Source organism: Porites lutea, chromosome 8 (assembly GCF_958299795.1).
Source record: "Porites lutea chromosome 8, jaPorLute2.1, whole genome shotgun sequence".
NCBI classification, from domain to species: Eukaryota; Metazoa; Cnidaria; class Anthozoa; order Scleractinia; family Poritidae; genus Porites; species Porites lutea.
The window spans coordinates 13,940,000-13,963,711 of record NC_133208.1 but is presented as its reverse complement, the minus strand read 5'-3'; the positions used below and the strand labels follow the sequence as shown (position 1 = coordinate 13,963,711).

General features: G+C 38.3%; 1 protein-coding gene and 1 long non-coding RNA gene across 2 annotated transcripts; both read left to right on the top strand.

Annotated features, from left to right (window-relative positions):
- The first annotated feature begins 792 nt into the window (after positions 1-792).
- LOC140946042 (probable serine incorporator) lies at positions 793-15,479 on the top strand. The gene is made up of 13 exons (XM_073395110.1): positions 793-975; positions 2,227-2,555; positions 3,196-3,275; positions 4,219-4,312; positions 4,846-4,889; positions 5,830-5,906; positions 6,781-6,877; positions 9,529-9,615; positions 10,551-10,668; positions 11,204-11,252; positions 12,079-12,106; positions 12,858-13,017; positions 14,010-15,479. Exons 1-13 carry the CDS (start codon positions 895-897, stop codon positions 14,152-14,154), a joined length of 1,389 nt encoding a protein of 462 aa, XP_073251211.1. The 5' UTR covers positions 793-894; the 3' UTR covers positions 14,155-15,479.
- A 1,710-nt stretch (positions 15,480-17,189) lies between these two features.
- On the top strand, positions 17,190-22,839 carry LOC140947136 (uncharacterized). The gene is made up of 3 exons (XR_012166921.1): positions 17,190-17,301; positions 17,426-17,495; positions 21,957-22,839. It is a non-coding gene; the product is annotated as an uncharacterized lncRNA (long non-coding RNA).
- The last annotated feature ends 873 nt before the right edge of the window (positions 22,840-23,712 follow it).

Sequence of the window (23,712 nt, the reverse complement as noted above, 5' to 3'; positions counted from 1 at the left end):
GAAATCGACACCTGTTTTGTCAGCGGGAAGAACTGCCGGCTCGTAAACATAAAAACTTCCTTATGGGGTCCCTTATGGGGTCTTGTGAAAACTAGAAAATTCGATAACAACAGTGATTTCTTACCCTCGGTACCAGAGGTTTTTTTCGCGTGCAGCGGGAATTTTCAGTGTTGGCCGAAGGCAGACATCTTCGGCCGAGCGGCGATGCGCGGGTCACTGTAAAGACTTGACAGAAACCGGAAACCGCGCTAGAAGTCTCTGACAGTAGGGTAGTGATTTCTTTGATCCAAAAAAAAAAAAAATTCTGGAATAATACACACATTCAAAAATTCGATTCCATGATATTTTTGAAAACTACTAGTTGTAGAAGAAACATGGCAACAAAATGGAAAGAACTGACACAATTTTTTTCAGTCATGACCCATAGTACAAACATTTACCACAAAGGACTGCAAAGGACCGCAAACGAATATATGCCGAAGAACGTAGGATCTATAAAGACCTGATCAGCAAAAATGAAAAGTAGACATATTGATCGTACTACGTGAAAATTGACTCTGCAAGACATCAACACGACACTGAAAGAACTCAAAACAGAGCGGGATTGTAGCCATAGACAGCTGTTTCGCCCTCTTTGGGGCTCGTCAGTATGGCGAAACAACAAAGAGGGCGAAACAGCTATCTATGGCTACAATCCCGCTCTGTTTTGAGTTCTTTCGGTGTCATGTTGATGTCGTCTTGAGTACGATCAGCATATGACCCATAGTGCCTTTCGCTGCTCCACCTACATGACGTCATTCAAAAATAGCCTACACGAGAAGGCGATTGTGACTTTATTGTACTTTTAAACAGCAATCTTGTGCTTAAAGCGGAATTTTCTTTTACAAACGCGAGATGGGGACAGTGTTAGGTGCTCTGGGAAGTTGTGCAGCCATTTCATCCTGCGCTTCGTGTGCAAGTTCGTTGGCTCCTGTGGTGAGTGTCATCCGCCATGTTGGAATTGAAAATTATTATGCTGCAAACTTATCCGATTAGGGTAGCACTTAAGCTTATATAGAGATTACTTCATGGTTGGCGAGTGGGTACGAGTTTTATTCAAGATTTTTAGTCGGTGAAGTGAGTTTTACACACTCAAAAGCGTAAAAGCTTCAACATTTGTCTTTTGAAAGCTTATATTAAACAACGCATTAAAGCAATGGGTAAGGTTTCCGTATAACTCCATACGTTTATTATGCATACATGTTTCGACTCTATTCATGTTAAACTATTTGTGAGAAAAACTATGAAATTGCTGCCTGCATAATAAATGTATGGGGTTACATACGTACATGGAACTCTTAACAAGCAATGTTTTTTAAGCAAAGCTTACTCAGCATCACTGTACAGTAAGTGGTCCTTGGTCCAGATGAAAAAGACAAATGAGTATTGCTTATCTTAGAAGAAGAGTAGTGAACTGAAATTTGTCCTGTAAGTTGCCGTAACATTTAACTAAATTGTGACAAAACGACAGCTTCTGAGCTTTGCCAAAAATCCCTCATTGTAGATAAAGACCGTTCCGTTTGAAGGCCCCTGGTCCAGCCAGTGGTTAATTAGTTCTGCCACTTTGTAAGCTGGCATGCAAACTGTGCACAAAAGAAACATTCCAAGCACTAACTGATCTAAATTCCTGTATATATTCTGTAGGCATCATTTTAACATCAAAACCAAATGAGATTTCTGTGTAAAGAGCTTTAGTTTAATCTCGTGAAGAATTATTATTTTCGCTTCTGTAGGACTAAAATATGTCATGCAATTACGATGAGATGGCAGCAAAATCGCCACTACTTTACATCCCGTTTTAAGTCGTAGTTTTAAGTCAATGTTATTGTCATCTAACCCATGATGTTTTTGGCTATGAAGCCTCGTAATGTCATTGGTGTGTTTCGATCGGTCTATTATATCCCACAGTTGAAGAGTGGTTTGAGTCAAAGTGACTTTGTGACTTCCTTCACAACTTAATTTACCAATCAGATCAATAAGCAGAGTTAAATACCATCAACTGACGCGATACAACTCAATTTTACTATAAAGATGACTACCAGTTAGGTTGTCGAAACATCAGTCACTGTCAACAACAGTCGTATTCAGGACTACGTTCATCTGGATGATCAGACAGCTGTAGTGTCAACCATTAATGACCATTAATAGTATGATTAACAGTAATATACCCTTTGTTTCTCCACAAAGGCTGCCTGTTGCTGTGGATCATCAGCATGTTTCTGCTGCTGTGCTCGTTGTCCCTCCTGCAAAAACTCAACAGCTTCAAGAATTGTCTATACCATTTTCCTGTTAATGGGAACTATCTTGTCTGCTGTAATGCTTGCTCCAGGGATCACAGACAAGTTGGAAAAGATACCTCAATTTTGCGAGCATGTTCCTGAGAACTGCAACAGCCTTGTGGGCTACTTAGCTGTGTATCGTGTCTGCTTTGCTATGGCTGCATTTTTCTTGTTAATGGCAGTCATGATGTTCAAAGTTAGCAGCAGCCATGACCCAAGAGCAAAGTTCCAGAATGGGTGAGTTCATTTCAAATTAATTATACAGCTCTTTCTTTTGTAAGAAAAGAAAATGCAATTTATTTTAGTGTCAAGGTATTTAGCACGAAAGTACTAATTGGGGACACTATTTTTGTGTCATCCTAGCCACGCAAAGGTCTAGCCGCTTGCAATGCAAAGGGAGTACCCTTCATTTCTCAGTTATTTTAAGACCCTAAGTATTGGTCCGGCCCCAGGAATCAAACCCACGACCTTCCGCTCTGCAGTCAAGCACTCTAGCAACTGAGCTAATCCTGCTATGGTTAGGGCAAAATGTAGTGTTGGTTAATTTTGGAAAAAATCTAAAGGAGATGCATTTTGCTCGCTCCTACAATGTACTGGGTAACTACTAGTCCTCCATTTGTGTTTTGCCACAGGTCCTTGTAAGGATTGCAAGGTAATGCACATGAAAAAGTAGAAATCAAAATGGCAGAGCAGACCATTCGAGACACTTGTTTTTGTTTCATATTGCTCAAATATTTACCATTCTTTTAATTGTTTTTATTATTACTATAATGGCGGGAAAAAAATCTTGCTACTTTTGGTAGAATCTTGTACTGTTTTTAGGTGATCCTGTTTTTATGTGGCAGTTGTAGTTTTACCTATTTTGTTTTCTTTGCAGATTTTGGTTTGTGAAGATAGCAATCTTCATTGGTATTCTTGTGGGGGCATTTTATATCCCAAGAGGAACCTTTGGCACAGGTATGTCAATGATAAATATTCAAGTGAAAATATCAAACCCCGGTTAGTAAGGTGTGGAAGCAGCACCAATATCGATCATTGTGCTGGGCCCTTAATGGATTTTTTCCTTCAACCTGGCAAAATTGACCGTAGCATTTTTAATTAGGCAATACAGGGGCAGGTCTAGGGAAGGGGGGGGGGGTGCACACCCCCCCTTCCCTGAGATGACCTGCAGCTTTTTAATACAACTGGTATTCTACAGAAAAAAAAATTATGGTACAGTGGTGTTGAAGTAACACATGAGACGAAGTTGAGGAATTTATGTTTAACACCATAAAAATGGTAGTTAAAATGGTAGTTCCTTTGTGGTGCATCCCCACTTAGGAAAAATCCTGGATCCACCCCTGCAATAATGCAATGCACTCAAATCCTGGTACACAGGTGGGAACTCAAAACAAGGATTTCAATGGACTTAACCAGAGGTTTATTTGGGTCTTTGGTGCAGGCTAGTTAAAAAATGGGCATCAGTAATAATTTGTCAGTGTTGTCATTGAAATTACCTTCTTAGGATGAGTTGTATACAAGGTAGTTTATTTATCTGTCGTACTGTAAGCATAGGATATCAGAAAAATGTTGTGTTTTAGTGAATATGTTAAACTTGTGTTCTGTTCTATATAATCTGCATAAAAAACAGTGTGCCCTCCCCAAGGTTAATACTGAACGATTTATGACATCTTATGTAAATAGACTGATTTTTAAACGCAGGATAAGGTAGTTTCTACCTAGTATTCTATCATCCATTTGTAGTTTAACTAGTTTGATTTTTAGGGTAGATTTTTATTGAGTGTATAGGCAACTAGAATGTAACAAAAGATATGTACCTTTATCTTTTGGCAATAAAGATGATGATGATGATGATGATGATGACGATGATGATGATTATTATTATTATTAATCTTTCCAGCATGGATGTACATTGGTATGATTGGTGGATATCTGTTTATACTACTGCAGTTAATTCTACTTATTGACTTTGCTTACAACTGGAGTGAATCATGGTAGGTTCCAAATACCTAAATTAAAATAATTTATTCAATAAACCTAGCGATAAGTAAAAACGGTTGTCCTGCATATAATGTCATGATGGTGGCTGGTCACATTATTTTTTGAAAGTGCTTTGTCGTCTTTCGGCACTACTTAAGTAATGGCCACAATCGAACAGGTGAAAAACCTAAAAAAATTCATTGCCTGTATTAATTTTATTTTAAACATAATTGGTATTATGGTGGCCAACAAGAAAACCTACTGATTCAGTTGGCCATCCTACTCAGAGTTTCATATTAATTTCATAGTGCTCAACATTTTTCCTGTAAACGTAATTCTATAAAGTCTGTAACCTAGCATTAGTCAAAATATTGGGGGAAATAAACTGAACTGAACTGAATTGCATTTGCATGTACACAAAATCCTGTTTATAATGCAGTTTTCTAGCCACATTGCATTTCTGTACCTTTGATGAGCCAAAGTGGTTTTTCCAAATTAATATGAAATGTTTAAAATTTTGAAGCTGGTTTGAATTGTTGTACTGTAGGGTTGAGAAGTATGAGACAACAGGAAACAAAAGGTGGTACTGGGGTAGGTACATCTATAATGGTCATTAAAATAATATTCAACTATCCCCCCAAGGGGAGGTGAATAGAGGTATATATCTAGGGCTGTCACCAACACTGAGGGGGAGAGTTGTTTAAGTATTCACCAAATCAGTTGGATAAAAATTTAATGAAAAAAGTAACTTTTTGTAAATTTAAAACGTCACTTAGGAGGAACCTTGTTTACAATTCACAAACATTTCAAGGATTTTGTATTAAAGTGCATTTTTACAATTTTGTTGCAAATTCAGCATGAAAATAATTTTCTACCTACCAGTAAACACTGACAAGCCAAAGCTTGTCACTTTCTTACTATTTGTTTGTACAACTGCGTCATTTATTGAACATATTTTTGTCTTCGAAAATGTCTTGAATCAAGATGCCGTCTTGGCTCTGGTCACAAAACAGTGAATAGCCAAGGTTATTCTAAATTACGATAGCCAATCAAAATGCGCAAAAGTTGCTATTCACTAGTTTGGTAAATATCAAGTTATATTATTTTCTCTTGCACAAAAGAGTGGCTTTCAGACAAATATACCATACAGATCACCATTATATATAATAAATTCTATTTAAGGGGTGTCAGGGATGTAGCTAAGGATGAACTTAGCATGTTTTGTTTTATTAGTCAAGCTTGCTTTTTTTTACTCAACTACATGTCCTTCAAAATCACCCCATGTCGTTCATAAAATAATATTTCTCTCTCAAGATGAGTATCTTTTATACAAATACACCATAAAGATCACCCCATGAATGTGTTATACATGTAGTTCAAAACTAAATTCAGGTGAAATCTTTTAACCTAGGTCCTAGTGTCAAAAACCTTTTGATTTTTCTTTCTTGAAATATATATTTTTAGCCTTGTAATAGTTCACTTTTTTAAAGCTGAACAAAATAATTAATCAAAATGCTGACTTTGATTTCAGCTCTTGTGATAGTCACAAGTGGAATTTATATCCTTTCCATTGCTGCTGTTGTGTGCTTTTTCCTGTTTTACACTGAAGTAAGTTGTATCTTTCTGAGTGGCAGTCACAAACAAAACACAGGCCACTAAAACTCTATTTAAGATTGTGATTTGGGCTGAAAGACACTGTTAGTATTATTTTTTCCACAGCACAGTGACCTGTACTCTAACCTAAATGTCTGTGGGCTCAAAGTAATGCCATATAAGAACGTAGTGATTTCAAGAACCTACAGGCTGAAATTTGGTATTTAAATACCCCCGAAAAATAAAAACCTGTTCAGCCTGGGAAAGAAAAATACTTTAAATCACTCCAATTGTGATGGTCAAAATTCTCCATTTAATTGTGTGAGAAACATTTGACAAAAGTTATGGTGTATAATTATGTTTTCTTTGATTTATGTTTGTTTGGATTTTCACTAGAAATATGTTTTCCATAAACCATTATGTATTACAAGTACAATATTTCTCACTATGGTTACACTAAGACAACCTATGAAAAATAAGTATCTATTACACTGTAACTGAATTGTGAAAACCTACCCTAAAATATAACAACCTGTTCAGCCTAACCTCCCAATAAAGGTTCTTATATGCAGGTTTTTACTGTACTAACCACCTTTTAAGAACACAAAAAACACTTACTCTATTGATTTTCTGTTTGGACGTGGATAATGGTCTAGTTTTTCTTTCTCTGTTTAGTTCTATTTAGTTTGTTGACAGGAAATCTTAATTGGACCCCCCTCGTTAAGCATCCTCCTTCTCATAAGTGCCCCTCCTTTTGGCAGAACTTTTAAATGAATGCCCAGGCTGCCACTTATACAAGGAAATACAGTAACTACTAATTTTTACGATGATGTTGCACAGGGTCAGTCTTTACTTATCTTGTGTTTTTCAATAATTTTTATTTCTTTAGCCATCAGGATGCAAGACCAACAAGTTTTTCATCAGTTTAAACCTGGTGCTGTGCTTTATTGTTTCCATGGTCGCAATACATCCTAAAGTGCAGGAATGTAAGTCATATCAGATAGCTGTTGAGTTTGTGTAATTTTGTGATAAAAATTATTTCTCGATAAATCTGCTTTTTATGACCTGCATGCTATGGCTTTCAAATGTCAGTTTCAAATTTCAATCATACTTAGGGGACTTTCCAAAAGTCAGTACTGGCTGGCCAGACCATAGCAGCTGAACCATTCATTTTGCGGCAGTAAGCTTTCTCTAAGAGTTTTTGTTGAAAAGCCATCTTCTTCATGCATACTATTTAGAATTTGACAAATGTGGCTGGATAGTTTTGATTAAAAAAGAAATTCTCATTATGACGGGAATGGTCTGGCCAGTCAGTTCTGACAAATGTAAAGCGCCCAAGCTATGAAGCATGTGGGAGGTTTTGAGGGTTCAAAAGAAGTATTAGGGTTTCTCTCTGTTCCTCTAGTAACTCTAGCACACCTCTGATATCATTGTTCCCCAATTTTTCTACCTACTTAAACTCGTCCCCAACAGATGAGCTTGGGTGTTGGTGCCTACAAAGTTGGTGGAGCTGGGCAATGCTCTAGCATGAAGAGGAGGTATCCATGGCAACCCTGCAAGCGGCCCCCACCAGACACCGTCACACTGAACAATTCAGTGGAATACTTACCGACCAGTACTTACCTCAAGAGGGAGGGAGGGATGGGAAAAAACCAAAGCACAAAATGGCACGCAAACAGCAAGCTATTGCAACAACACTTTGCAAAGAACTGCAAGCAAGCAACTGCGTATATAAGTCACAAGGTGCCCCTGTTAGTAGACTACGAGTAGTCCCCCATTTTTCCTCAGGGATAGTAGAGCGAGCGAAACGCAAGCGCGTGTGAAAATCACCCCACGCGAGAAAAGGCGACACGCTGCGGGGAGAGAGAAAAATGAGGGACTACAGACAAAGCCCAAGCTTTTGAACTAATGCGCTGCTCTCACAACGCAAAACTCTGATTGGCCCTTTCATGGAAATCTGTCAGCATCTGTCAAAAACGCGCCAGCTGCTATCAAAACTCGACATAATCACAATTTACAGAACAAATAACTAGAGTTGCTCTTGTTGAGGCAACTAAGCAGAAAGCCAACCCGGTAACTGATGAGGTTCGCGTGGAGAACCGAAACCATGGTCTTGCGTGATCACAAATTGGGAATAACAGAACAGTCACAAGGCTGTTAAGCTAATTCAAAAGTTATCACCAAGGGAGGAACTAGGTGCTCCAGTCCAAAGACTCACATTATCTCCAGAAAAACAAGCGGCAGTTAAAATTCATGAGCAGTCATGACTGAGTCACATCACAGTTCTCCATAGTTAATGTAGTTTTAGTTTAAGCTGCAATCCATTCTTCAAGATTTGGATATCACTATCCGTCCTGCTATAAAAAAAAACGCTAACGAGCTGGGCCCAGCGTGACAAAACATTACAGGAAACCGTCACATTCATGGCCAAAGAAAATCCAGATCCAGGAGGCAATCGCCGGAGAAATTAGACAACCCAAAACCCTTATTTAGCCACATTGAAGAGCTTTACTTTTCAAAAGAGGTCAAAGAAAATGCTCTTGCATCAGAGGGCAAATCATGCCGACCATAGACAATAACCGCAGAAAATTAATATGCGTGTCACGACCTCTCAGTATGAAATAAGCAGCAAAAATCACATTTGTTCAGTCAAAACGTTTTCCTCCAGAGCATAATCTACCTGTCAGAGGAAAAAAATTCATTGAAATAAGCAGCATTTTGGCATGAGTAAAAGTCGTGTGTTGCCTAGACTATCCAGTTCTTCACGTGAAACAGCAGTGAAGAAAATTAGTATCTGGGTTTTCTTTTGCTTGCAATAAACATCCCCCGCAGTTTACCGATGACAATAGCAATGACAGCTCAATAAGGGAAGGGGTGCCATTGGATGCGCTTAATTGATTTGGAAGGGGATATGAACTTCACACTCCAAAATCAGTCGGCCGTAAAGGGTCAAAAGCTTGGGCTTTGTCTGTAGTCCCTCATTTTTATCTCTCCCGGCCACGTGTCGCCTTTTCTCGCGTGGGGTAATTTTCACGCACCCTCGCGTTTCGCTCGCTCTACTATCCCTGAGGAAAAATGGGGGACTACTCGTAGTCTACCCTGTTAGAGGCATTGGGCCACCCCCAGTGTAGCTAGAAAAACTGCTGACCAGCATTGCTTCAAGGTTAACTTTGCCTAAATTACATTTAGCCACATGTGTAGTACTTCATAACTCAATACACTGACAGCTCACTCACCTGATGCTGTGAGCTAATACCTTTTTTTCCTTTTTGTATCATTAATTATTGTGAAAGGTTTGGACCAAGGAGTCATTTCATAATTAGGTTGAGCATGATCGTCCGGGTGAACGTAGTGAATGTAGTTCTGAATAGGACTTTTGACTCTGACGATGACTACTGCACCGGTTGTCGAAACGTCAATCACTGTCAACAGCAACAGTCCTATTCAGGACTACGTTCACTCGGACAATCATACTCAACCTACATGTACTTATTATTAATATTGCTAGGGCACACTAAACCGTTAGCATGCACAATGGGAATTTGGTATGCTCAAAAAACTAAAAAAGATTCTGCAATTTTCAAGCCAAGTTATAGTAATAAGCATATTAATTTTAAATTTGCTTTTGATTCATAAGGTCAACCAAGTTCTGGCCTGTTACAGGCTGCAGTTATCACTTTGTACACAATGTACTTGACTTGGTCAGGCATGTCAAATGAACCAGGTATGTAAGGGTGACAGTGTAGATTTGTCATGTTACTCAAACAGTTAAGGCTGATGCCTTTAGTCATGCTAATAGATATTCAAGGTGTAGTTCCAGAAAATAATTATGCGTACTCCCTCCACAGAAGGAATTGGAAATTCCTGAGGGGGGGTGGGGTGTTCTCAAAGGACCCAAAACTTTAAGTAGATGTGCGAAGCTTGACTGGAATTTCCAGAGAGGTGGGGGGCCTGAGCAAAAACCCCTTCTGTGTGTGTGTGTGTGTGTGTGTGTGTGTGTGTGTGTGTGTGTGTGTGGGGGGGGGGGGGGGGGGGGTTTGGGACCACACAAATCTTCTTTTCTACGTATTGGTCATATGCCCTGCAAATAATCAATTTCACCATTGTGAGAAAAAGGGATTTTGCTTTTCCCCAACCATCTTCACGGATTTATTGTTTTCTTCGACTTTTTTTGGTCATTTTCTGGTGGAATTCTGATGGAATAAATCTACTACAGGTATATTGTCTAAGCAAAAGTTGCTTTAAGGTATATAGCATCCTTTTAAGTGCATTAGCACTGCTTGCAACATGTTTAGTGGCTGCATAACCCAGGGGAAGGGAAAAGTATTGTATGATAATCTAGAACAAACCTTTGGTTTATTTGGTGTTTTCACTTAAAAGCGTTGCCTTCCTGCAAGAAAAGAGTTTGTTGGTGTAACTTTTTAAAGAAAAATAATATTGCTTAATTTCTGACTAGCTCAGAACTCTGGGTGAGCAAACTAAAGCAACATCTTGGTCTAAGTTGAGCGCGTTTTTTTTTTTTAATTTTGTTGTTCAATTGCACCTACAGTATAGTCCTAACCTTGTCTTGATTTCCCTCTCTTTGAAGTAATGCATGGTTGGCTAGTTTTTGTTAGATGTTTTTGTTTAGATGTTTGCTTTTGCTTATGTTATCTCCAGATCAGATCTGCAACCCAAGTGGCTCCTTGATTTCCAGTTCCAATCTTTCCCCTGGCCTTGGCAATGGACGCACTATCTTAGCAGCAGTTCTGATGTTCGTAATGGTGGTCTACTCTTGGTATGTGATTTTTTTATTCAATCCACTCACACTGGCATCTTGTTTCTTACTACAATCGAACCTGCACCAACGGCCACCTCTCTGAAACGGCTAGTCTTCTTTGTCCCGGCGGACAGTCCATAGGTTGACTCTTGTTTAAAGCCACTAAAGCTCGTCCCCAACTGCCAAAATGTCCTTTCTACAACGGCCAGTTTTTTAGCGACTGACGTAAAGTAAAAAATGGTCAAGACATTTGATCCGTTTGGCGCGTTGATGATTAATCGCAACAATTGTATTTATTTAAGTTCTATTATGTATTTTATCTCTACATAACATCTACATCTACATTTAGATTCATAATTATTGTGTATTATTGGATTATCATTACCGGATACTGTAAGCATGAATTTGGCACAATAAACATGTTGTACTCCCTAAAAAAATTGTCATATTACACCCCTACCTCCCCACAATAGCCACTTTCTTCTGTCCCCAAGGTTTCCGTTCAACTGTATGTGTATTTCTCTTTCTTTCTCTAACGTTTTTTTTCTTTTAGCATCAGAACAACCAGCTCTAATCGTCTCACAGCCAGTGGTAGCATGGAGGTTTGTATCTACTGTACTTGAATAAGTGCATGCCTTCGACTCCTGAAATACATTGCACATGCTGGTGCCAACAAGAAAAGCCTCTTTCCCTCATGTTTTTAAGCTCTGACCTTTATCTAACGTGCTTATCAATATTGCTAACTTCAAGCTATCCCTTAAAAGTTTATGGGAAAAAAAAACCGAAACTCGAACAAAACCTAACTTCCCCTAACCAGTCAAACACTGCAATTTTAGCCCGATTTTTCAAACCTTACAATAATTCAAACCAATTCTCACGTGGTCCAAAAAAATCAGAATTCCACTGAGATTCTACTATAATCTACGCATTTTTAAGTTAATTTTGTTTTTCAAAAATTTATGCAGCGTTTTGCAAGCAATATTAAGTAAGAAAGTTATTAGCTTTAAATACTATCTTCATACAGTAATTTTGGAGTGCCAAAAGTGTAAACGAGCCATGCGTTCTTTGTAAATTGTTTGCTTGTAAAAGTAATGGCTCAAATTTTCAGACATTTAGTATTTGTGCGATGGTCTGTATTTATGCTCAAAAGGGTAAAAAATGTAAGCGAGGATATACTTTTGGAGGTTTGAATGTTTGTAATAATAATTTTTACAGTGACTTATGATTTTATAAATTTATTGTTATTTGTAAAGTAATAACCATTTTTATTTTTATTAATTGATTATTTTTCATTTATATGACTATGTTAATAATTTGTTGTTTCTTCAAGTTATATGGGCCACCCACCCCCAAGCTTTGCAAAGTTCTGCGATAGACGTATTTCTAGTATGGTTCGTAAATGAAAGGTTTCTTATCTTTTATTTGTAGGAGACACTTTTGCCAGATTATACGCAAGGTGTGTACTTGGTTCATTAATATATGGGATCAGCCAAGGCTAAAGCTCCCGTACCGTTGAGAAATTTATAATTTACTTCAAGCAATAAACTTATAACCGTTGCAAAGAATCCACTAGGAGTTAAGCCTGCGATCACTTGAAAAACTGGTAACTTGTCAGCGGATGACTTCATATCAGGTTGCAGGCTCTCACACTAGCTAGAAAGTGTAAAATTTCACAATGGTTACCCTGTGGTGGCGACGGACGGTCGTACGGTCACATGACTACCAACATTTCTCGGATGGACAGATAACCAAATTTTCCTAATTATTGGGCTCAATGGGGCTCCGCTCGCGCGCGCTCCGCGCGCGCGTGGAGCTCCACTAAAAATGTTTGGCAATAATCGTGTCGATTTTTGTCATAAGCTGAGCAGAATCTATTTATGATTTCAATTTTAAAAAAATCATGTTGCTGTGAAAAAGTGGTTGCCATTATCTTTAACCACGTTCCAGGAAGTACATTTACAGGCAGCCTTAATTTCGTCACAACTCTTATGACCGGACTTTGGAAATAGGCGATGTTGTATTGTTGGTGCCATTTCGCAAGAATAAAGATATTTAGAATATTACTTTACGCAAAATCGTGAAAATGTGTCGCAAAACATTTTATATAACTGTAAGAGGTGTACTCCTAGGCTGTCCTAGAGTGTGTCTCCCTGTTCTGTTGATAAATTCGCCGTTTTTTAAAGCTCATAATGTTTCTTGTTATCTAGACGCAGAAAGTGGAAGTGTTAACAACGACGAAAACAAGCCCCGATTTCAGCAAGTTTATGACGACGAGTCAACAGCTGTCACTTACAACTACAGTTTTTTTCATATCACTTTCTTCTTGGCTTCTCTTTACATCATGATGACCCTCACAAACTGGTATAGGTGAGTGTACAGTTCAAAATCTCTACGTTTTCTTTGCATTAACTATTAATGAGTTTATACCTTTTATCATCCGGTTTTGAGGTCCGTACCGGGGCTCGGTTGCGTAAAACGCCCGTAACAATTACGGGTATACGTACGTGTACTCGTAACTTAAGTGAGTTGCATTAAATTACTTAAGTGGTCCACTTAGGGATTTCACTTAAGTGGCTGCTCTTACGATTCTCGTAAGTGTTCACCTAAGTGTCTTTTATGCAACAGAAATTGCGGGTGTTGCATAAAACTTTTTTTACGGGAAAAATAGCACGTAAATTTACGGGACCTATGTAGGTCCCGTATCCTTACTGCTTTTACCAAAGTTAATGAGATCTTTTACTGAGAAATGAAAAAAAAAAAGTTTTTTCTTTGCGTAATTCCGTTCTAATTCGCCGTGTTAACCTCTGGGCCGGGTTGTTCAAAGAAGGGTTAAGATAAGCCAGGGTTAGTGCAAAATTTGAATTCAGATATCAAGGCTTAAGAACAAAATCAGTGTTATTATTTTTGTCTACAGTTTAATGATTGGATGGCCTAAAAAGAATGCAGAAAATAATCCGGGAAAATGCTTTTGAACAAACGAAAAAGAAACCCAGGTTAAATTTAACCCTGGGTTAGTGCTATTCGGCCTTCGAACAACTGCGCCCTGATGTACACTTTAAAACCGTGGTTAAGAAAAAAGAAGAACAACAAACATTTCCTGTGGACATTGAAGTAAAATAACGATTGCATGCAAACTTAGTTTCAGTGAGAGGCTTAAAAGTGTTAGAAGCGACTTGACACTTTATTTACACTCACCGATGGTTAACTTAAAAAAATGGAGTGAGTCAAATTACATGTAATAAAGTACTATAACAAAGTCACGTGTGCCCTTAGGTGAGCCAGTAAGTTATCACGTTAAACAGAAACTTAGGGAGGGATTCGAGAGGCCTAACGTTTTACCTTTTTTTTGTTTTTAATAGTCCACAGGGTTCTGACTTCACTACCCTGACTAGCAACTGGGCAACAGTGTGGGTCAAAGTCAGCTCCAGTTGGGCCTGCCTCGCTCTGTATCTGTGGACACTACTTGCACCAGTCCTCCTCCCAGACAGGGAGTTTGGGCACTAATTGAAAGAGTTCTTCATTTTGTATAAACGACACGATATCATATTATAAATTCTCATTTAGCCAACAGGGTGGCTTCTTTTCCCCTTGGACTTTTAGGAGAGGGCTCAGAAAGGGTTTTTTTATGTGCTTTACAAAATTCGCCAGATGTAACGTAGTTAGATTTTAACGTTTCTGTGGGTCCTAAGTTGTTATCTTTCAAGGGAAAGCTGCTGACAACCACTGAGCGGCATTTTTCTGTGTTAATTTTATTACGCTCTACAAGTTTCTTATCATAAACGTTTGAACAGTCACTGGTGAATTTGGTAGGTGTGACCACGCAAATGATCACTCACAGCAATTCCTTTCTGTGAGATGCTTATACTTCATGAGTTTTGTGTTTCTGTTAATCAAGCTGTGTAAGGTGGTTTTATCTTCCGTAGCAGGTCACGAAATTGTAAAATGTGAACAGGGGCACTCATTATTACTGAATTTAAATGGAGAAACCGTAGATTTCGGTTGGAAAATCAAATGATTAACGCCTTTCCGTTTGGGAACTCTCGGAAAATATGGGCTGTCATGTGAGGCGGTGTATTTTTTCTACTCCTTTCAATCTACTTGGTTGTTTTGGCTACGCTTTGTAGCGGGTTTCTCACCCACAAGGTCATATTTAATTGTCAAATGTTTATGCGTGAAATCGGTTGGCTTGTGCAAAATTCTAAGCCACCAAGCTCTCCTTTGGTGATTCGTGTGTGAGAGAGACATACCAGCAGAACAAGTAATTAGAAGCTCTTTTATTCTAAAAAAAATTAAAACAAATTAGCTGTAAAGGGAGAAGTTCTGGGAGGGGGGGACGGGGGCATTAGATCTAGAACTTTGCGACTTTTAGCGTTATTACCCTCAGCAGTTGTTGTTGTTTTTGTATTCTTTTGTTTGTTTGTTTTCGGAGGAACGTTTCTTCTTCTTTTAAAAAAGAAGAAGAAATAGTGAAAGATTCGTCGGGTTAATGGTGCAATTTCTATATTGACAAGGACCTTCATAAGTTCGTGGAAAACTGAAAAAGTATTTGTGAATGGCCGAATTTTATACTAGAGACGAGTTATTCGTCTAGACGGATTATCCTTCAGACGGATAGTTCGTCTAAGTATAAATCCGAAGACGAATTTTGCTCCATAATTTGTCAAGTTATTTTAAGCCGGAAACAGGAAATTGCGAGAATATAGAAACCAGCCCCTCTCATGTGGAAACTTCGTCAAAAAACCGTCTACGTTCCGTCTAGATATGAATTTAGAGAAATTCGTCTTAGACGAATTATCCGTCTGTTAGCACGTTTTCAAGACGTGCTAACAGACTAATCAGCGTCAGACGAATTTTGCTCCATAATTCGTCTTAGCACCGGATTTATACCAGGGACGAATTATACGTCTGAGACGGATAATCCGTCTAGACGGATAGTTCGTCTCTGGTATAAATTCGGCCAATGAGACTTGTCTTAGATTTGGCATTCACGGCGTATAACTGCGGTTTCGCAATTTTCTGCGGACGTTTCTTTTTTTCGTGGCTTGGTTTTTCTGAAACGCAGTGCCCCCCTCCCCCTCTGCAAGTTGTTTTTTACACGCTTTTCAGTTTAAGGTTCGGTAATTAAGACTTCACGTGAAAACTTTTGTGTACTCTTTTTTTCTTAGTTGTAAGTAAAATGAAAATAAAGATTTCTAACGAGGTCTTGTCTATCTTTTTTTACATCTCATCTGGTGTGTTGGCGGCTGTTTTTAATTTTTTTTTTCAGTTTACGTACAGTTAATTTGGTATTCAGGTACATATGTAGGTGTTTAAAGTGCCAATAATATAACCTAAACAGTTTTACTTTGTAAACTGAAAGAACACATTCCTAGGAGCCGTTCCACTATTCAACGGTTTCCTAAGCCAACGTTAACACTTCTCACTTAGGGCAAAATGTTGGCTTAGGAGAGGGGAAGGTGCGGACCCCAGGAGAGTCCTAAGACGAGTATAGTACCTTATTCTTAACTCTCATCAAACATTTAACTTCAGCTGATCAGATGTTCATCGGTATTATGTGAAGAAAACGGTTCCGTGTACACCTGTGTACAGTAAACAGTACAAAGGCTCAAGTTGTTTTTAGACTCGTGAGAATCGCTCAGCTGCTTGTTTTACAACTGAACCAAGGGACAAATTAAAGCCCTCTTAGTACAAAGCATTGCCACTAATCTCTATATCTTTTGTGGGCGTTAAACTTCAGAAACTCCCGGTGTATTGAACTATCCTTTACCGGCCAAACCAAAATTTTTAAGTACCGAAATTCGTGTAGTATAGTATTTCGGTTGTTTGTACGGATCACGTGTCTTTTAGGAAGTAGCAAGGCGATATGTACTCATGTATTGTGTTCTCTAAATCGTTGTTTCGCTGTGTTGTTCAGAGATCACTCCTACACTAGATAGGCACATTTGCGATTTTCTCACTGTTGATGACTAGAGTTTGTTTACGTTTTTATCAAACTGTCAGTGTTTTTACTGTATTTCTTGATAACCGGAAATATTGGGTGTATTATATTTTATCAAAAAGAAATATCGTCATCCAAACAGACTAGTTACCCCTCTACGTCTTCCAAATTTGGTCAACGTTAGCTGGTCAGAATTATCCGTGGGTTTTTAAACAAAAGGCTTTTACCGTTTTTTGTTTTATCGACAGGAAACTAGGCAGTCAGTTTTCCTTAAATAATAATTTTCCATAGCGTTTTTCAGTGAACAATACACTAAATATGACTTATGCGCAGGAAATTATCCACTTATTGCAAAACGCATTCCATACAATCGCATTTTTAGCCGTCGGTCTAACAGTTCACATCAACTGAAAAACGAGAGTATAAATTCCTGCAAGTGAAATTCTTATTCTGGCAGGGAAGAAGTACAACTAGGTACAAGTTGAACTAGACACTAGCTGACATTTTAATTGGTGAGTTGCAATTCTTTTACCACTTTTATTGCTTCCATTGCAGTCTCGCTGTTTATTCTGTGAAAAGAAGATACTAATTTTTTAATATATTTTTTTTCTTTTTTCTCAGGGTTTTCGGCTCATTTGCAGTGGAGAGATATTGACTGCGGTCGTCCAGAAATTCCGCACATTGAGAACGACGTTTTCTCATTTCCAGCTGAGGTCAGTACAATAAAAAATAAGTATGAACGATAAATCTTTATATGCACGATCTTTGAAATTATTTAGAAATTAGTCTTTGCTCGTTTAGCTGGTAGGCTGATAATTTTTAATTGTTATTACTTAGCCCGTTTTTTGCTGACGGAACGCCAGTCTGGCCGAACCAGTAACGAGTGCATCCTGCATTTACAAGAAAGGTCAGCACATGTTTTTTTCAAAATTTGGATAAGTTTAAATCTTGATACCGATAATCAGCCTTTTTTGTTTATACCTGGGTCCTTTCTGGATAAAGTAACAAAATTTGTGTATCTTTTCTAAATCTAAGAAGAAAAAAATAGCTCAACCAAATTTCTAAATTGAAGAACGCCTTCGCTGCCAAACCTGACCTCATTTTTTTCAAACTGAACACGTCAATCACTTTTTAAGAATGTCGGAAAGATCTAATTTTCCGCACTAACCTAGCGAGTTCATAGAAAAATATTACACACATTGATATGTCCTGCGAGCCTTAAGTACAATTTATATTGAATATATATGGTAAACGAAAATAACGAGTCAAACGCTGTTGATTTAGAAATGAACTCAGACGTTTTCGGCCGGATGCTGCAAGCCTTTTTCTTTTTTCGCCGCGCCCTAGTTCCCAGCCGTATTTGAAAGTGATTCATGTTACATAAGACGATTTGTAACGATATTTTTAAGCGCAATACGGCGTCTACTTTTAATGTATGTCAGTGCGATTTTTAGCGCAGTGTGCTTCTGAAATTCGTTGTCAACTTTAAGGACGATTTTTAATGCTGGCTCAAAAATTGACGGAAAATTGCAAAGAGTATTGTCCACACGCCTATGACTCAGGATCTCACACGGGCTAAAAGTCGTCATTGGAATTGATCGGGGCGTGTGATAACATCACCTTGGGATCGAATGAATGACTGTTCTATCGATCGTTTGTTGATATCATTAAAACAAATTGTCCATTCCTGGCAGGATGGCTGCGCTTTTTAAAAATACATTAGTGTGAAGTTTGCGAAATTTGAAGCGTGCAAAAAAATGCGGAGATTCTCATTTACTAAGAGCAGTATTAGATCAAAAAGGGCGTCAGTTACGCCTTTTGAAAAAAGTAACACTGAAAGCTAAATGTAAAAACGTTTGACGCAAAAGAAAAAGAGGGAACCTCAAGAAATGTGAAAGTTATCAGTCTGTGTCAATGGCACTGGACGCCGTATGTAATAGATATATCTCGCTCATAATTATGAGCCAATCAGAATTCGATTGGGGAGCAAGGGTGGCGCAGTGGTGAGAGCGCTCGCCTCCCACCAATGTGGCCCGGGTTCGAATCCTGGCGTCGACGCCATATGTGGGTTCAGTTTGTTGTTGGTTCTCTCCCTTGCTCCGAGAGGTTTTTCTCCGGGTACTCCGGTTTTCCCCTCTCCTTAAAAACCAACACTTTCAAATTCCAATTCGATCTGGAACGCACGGACACGTTTCAACGAGTTCTTATGAACTCCTTAGTGATCCGTGGGTAAACAAATTACAATTTACAATTTACAATTACAATTTACAATTTACAATTCGAATTTGCGATAAATTTACTTCTCTATCTTTTGCTAACAAAGCATAATTTCATATTTTTATTTAGACTTTGGGCACTGCCCTGGTGCATCGTAGGCTAGGATATAGATTTACCAAAGAAAATTACTGTTTTCAGTTTCAGTTTCAGATATTTACTTACTAGGAAAAAAAGACTCATTTAATACTATTGTTTATCGTTTATTGATTATTTTTTTTGCCTTTTTTTTACATATAAGTGAAGGGGAAAAACATTAAATTACACGTAATTAATATACACAATTGGAAAGAAAATCATTTCAAAAGGCGAGGAAGTCTCAAGAAGCCATAAAGGCTTATAGGTGAGACTTATTCTGCATATATTAAAAAAATTAATAATAATAATAATAATAATAATAATAATAATAATAATAATAATAATAATAATAATAATAACAGAGCTTGTCGGAAACAAGTGTGAATCAATTATGCGCCAAATGTAAAAGGCAATCCTGTCTAGTTCATTGCACATTGCTAGAAAGTTCAAGCTGAGCGCTTAGATATCTATAGGAATATTGGACGCCTATTTTAACAGATACTTAATCTTGTACATTATCGAAATTTTATTTACATACCTTAGACGTTCCCATAATTAAATGGACAGCTGTATGAACGATGGTTTTAAACTTATGATCATTTTTATTTTATAGTTAAGACGTCCATAAAGCTTGTAGGATCTTTTTATCACTATTTATTTTTTTATTACACTTTTATCAAATCATTTTTACCCAGTTTTTTTTTTGCGTTAATTATTGTGTAATTGTTACTACAAATTTTAGTCGATGCTGCAGCTGGTTACGGTTTGCCGCCCAGCCAAAGCTTTTATTTTTTACTCTGGGCATCCAGACGTTTGTACTGCCATAATAATAATGGTTGAGGCAAATTACATAAGCACCTTATTATAGGAAATAATATTAACGCTCCATGAAAATTGATGCGACTGAAATTTACGCGAATTTAGTGGAAAACTTGAACGACTTCCAAATAAAGGAAATTAACGCAAAATAGAGGATAAATTTCAAATGAAGGAAATTAACGCGGCGGTACAACGAAACAAAACTTGTTGAGACAACTGAAACAAAGCTAAACGTATAATCTGAAAAGGAAACTTTGTTCGTCATACCTTACCCAAACGTACCAAAGGGTCAAGCAAAGAAAACTCTGGCCACTTTACTTCGAGAGTTCTTCTCAGTTTCACTGTTACTGGTGGATCTCCAACCTGGTAAAGTACTCCTCTTTCCCAAAAATAATGGAAATTAAGGTTGCGGAAATTAAGGTTCCACTTATTCAATGGCGCGGAAATTAAGGTTTCAAGAAATTAACGCAAAATTTTGAAATTCGCGTTAATTTCATGAAGGGTTTATTTCCTATAATAAGGTAAAAGAATCAGAAATATTCATCTGGCGAGGAAGTTCAAATTGAAATCTTAGGGTTGAGACTATATATACGATAAATGAACGGTGAAAATCATGTTGAAATATAAGTTACGATAGGAAGCGAGCGAATTAAAACAGAATAAACGGACAATTAGCAGCAAAAAACCAAATCAGCTAAGGAGAAATGCTTTCGATCTAGATTTAAAAAGAGGGATAGTGGCAGCACCGCTTTTATATTGCGATATAGGAAGAGAAAATGAGGGAGGAGAGCGAATCCAATGTATTTAGTGAATTGAAAAATTTTGGACCCTGAAATCTTATACTTTTGTTCGTGCAGGAAAGAAGTAAATTTCTAGTCTAGTACAGGAATGAACTTGATTTGTCTTTTACGAATTTGCGACTGCCTTGACAAAGATACGCAGCAAAGCTTGGCGATGTAGGGGAGGGGGGGGGGGGGGGGCGAAAAGCGCTTCCAGCAGGCAATCCCGTCAAACTGTGAGATTTCACACTGCGTCGCCCAAATAAGTTAGAAGGCTGCAAAGGATTATAATTGACCCAATAGCTCACTTCGGAAAAGAGTGATAGCCTGGGACCCAAACTAGGCGCGCGCGCATTTATGGGATTATTTGGGGGAAAGGGAATGTAAACAAACATGGCGGAAAGGGAAGTGGAATGTTTCAGGGGAGTTCCTGAAGTTATTTGTACTCAAAGGCACACAACAACTTGCATGTCGCGTCATAATTCGAGGTGGCTGCTCCACTTGTCCTCCCAAACAATCCCATGAATGCGTCCGCGCTTAGTTTGGGTCCCAAGCTATCACTCTTTTCAGAAGTGAGCTATTGCTAAGGACTCTTGGGATTAGAAGAATGCAGGCATGTTTGCTCATTTTATACGCAGTGAGAAAACCATCTTATTTACTTCCGCTACTGTCCTAATGGTGCTGGTCTATCCGATATATGATGATCGACTTTCACGATCATTGCGGCACATCTTCGCTCCGTTAGAGAAATCGCACCGAAACCACCGTTCTTATGTGTATAAAGAAGCCCTGTCCGGGACGGTTTTCGCGTTCGCGGCGTAAGAACTATCCGGTATAGTGAGAAAATAGCCTGGATCCAATTAGCAACGGGTGGCACAATTAATCTTCATTAAAAACATAAACTGCAGTAAAGGACAGTCAGCTAAACAGCAAATAGAAAAACAATAAACAAACGAAGACAAAAACAGCAAGCAACAAGTGGGGTTGAAGTCAAGAAGCTTGCAATGAAATAAAGCACTTTGGTATAAACTGCAGAATTCTAACACAATCCACAAGCGAGGGGGAGAGAGGAGGGGGAGGCAGAGGCCGGGGGGGAGGGTTAGGCAGAGGCCGGAAGGACGGCAAAAGAAACGTAAAAATTTTGATCTCCAAATTTTGCTTTCTACGCATGCCTAAACTAAGAAAAACGAAATTTTTCCTTGGGAACAAAAACGTCAGCGTACTCTTCGACTGGTAAACAATATTTTGGGTGAAATGGCTTGAATAGCTTCAAACAGCATTTTTCGTAAAACGTGCAGTTAGGAATTGTTTGCGGTGACTTAAATCAGCCGTGGTATTAGCTAGAACTGGTCTATATTCAACGCCATTAACCTAATGTTTTTGGCGTTTCATTCTTATTTTTCTCAATTTATTTGCAGATGGAACGTTCTTCGCAATCGCTGTTTAACCCAGTGTCCATTAACAATCATTCCTCTCTGACTAACAGCACAGCTGATGCAGAGATCACTACTCTAGTTTACATGACGGAGCCAGCAGATTTCGATGCAAAACAAATCATTCTTGCTGTCCTGTTTGTAATCGTTGGAGTCATCGGATTGGTGGGCAACATCCTTATTCTGTATTTTCTCTCCAAGAAAGAGACAGTTCCGTTCCTTCAGTCTTCTCCTTTCCTAAGGAACTTCTACTTCTACTTGAAGAGTTTAGCCCTTTCATATATACCCACTTGTTTGATTTCGGTTCCTTTGGTTTCTATACAAATTATATTTCATGAATTCCAAAATGGCTGGCCTTGTCGAGTAGTTCGATTTGTTAACGTTGCGTTTAACTGTATATCTTTGAATAATTTAATTGTTATAAACACCGAGAGGTTTCTCTCAATCCGCGATGTTCCTAAAACGTTTAGTTGTTCCACTGTTCGTAAATTGGTGTATGCTGCGTGGCTCTCAGGGTTTCTTATTGGGTTATTAACGGCAGCAACAACTAATGGTATAAGACACGATGTTAATGCTACACATTACACAGTGGTCTGTAAACCCGATACTAGTTATCTACCTTACAGAGTAATTGTGACAGGCGTTACACTTATCCAACTTGTCATACCAATAACTGCCTTGATTTGTATTAACATCATCTTAGCCAGAAGGGCGTGGAAAATGAGCAAGAGAAGGATCGATATACAACAAGATAATGTGTTGAGGGCAACAATGAGATCCCACCAAATCAAAATAACCTACACACTTGTATTTGTCACCTTGGCTTTTGTTGTTCCCTATTTGTCAATACTTTGTTACTTAGTCTTTACTGTGGTAGCTAAATTCCAGGGCGATTTTGTGATAAGACATTTAAGCTGGGTGGTACTTTATTCCAGCGGCGCTTTTAACTTCATCGTACATCTGGTTCAGATGAAGGCTTTCCGTGTATTTCTAATGAAACGTTTTTGCAGCAAGGGTGGTGAAAATGCTTAGGTTAACTGTCTGTGTTGTTGGGGAGCACATAGTACCTGCGCTGCGTTGCAGAGTGACGCCAAGGCTAAGCATCGGTTGATTTCTAGAAAGTTCTCGGGCATGAACTTTTTTCACCCGAGCGTCCGCTTAACCAACCAAAAGCCACTCTCGTTTGTATCCGTTCGATAAACCAATCAAATCGCTCTATTTGCGTTCGTTTGTTGTTTCTGTTTTGTTCACACGTTTTCATTTCAAGGTCATACGAAAATCGCTCTGTCGATAAGTTTGAACTAGGCCTGTCCCGATAGTGCTTTTAAAATGCTGAAAAAGTACTCACTGGAATGCCAAAAAGTTGCTAAAAAAAATTGCCGAAAATCCACAAAGTTGTTACTCCAATTTTAAAAGTTGCGAACTAAATTTCTGGATATTTTAATGTAAAAGCCAATTTAAAGCTGTTTTTTTTCCTTCTTCACAATAATTGCTAGCATCGGGCAAGAAAAATAGCTTAAAACATAGCTTCAAAGCGTTGCTCGCAAGTATGGGAGAAAATAATAATTAAGGATACTAATTAATTATTCTTATACAACCAGTATAACTTATTCTTGACTTTTACTCTACAACTGAGCAAAAGCTTACATTCAGGATTTTCTTGTGTTTGTGCTGACTACATGCGTTCCAGGCCTGTTAGGCAGGTTTAAATGCCTTTACAGGCCTGTGAAAACGTGTCAAT

Excerpts from the sequence above, each read along its gene's own strand:
- LOC140946042 (XM_073395110.1), top strand. The coding sequence starts at position 895 with ATGGGGACAGTGTTAGGTGCTCTGGGAAGTTGTGCAGCCATTTCATCC. Across the intron at positions 6,878-9,528 it reads ACATCCTAAAGTGCAGGAAT|GTCAACCAAGTTCTGGCCTG; the intron begins GTAAGTCATATC and ends TTGATTCATAAG. Across the intron at positions 10,669-11,203 it reads GTAATGGTGGTCTACTCTTG|CATCAGAACAACCAGCTCTA; the intron begins GTATGTGATTTT and ends TTTTTCTTTTAG.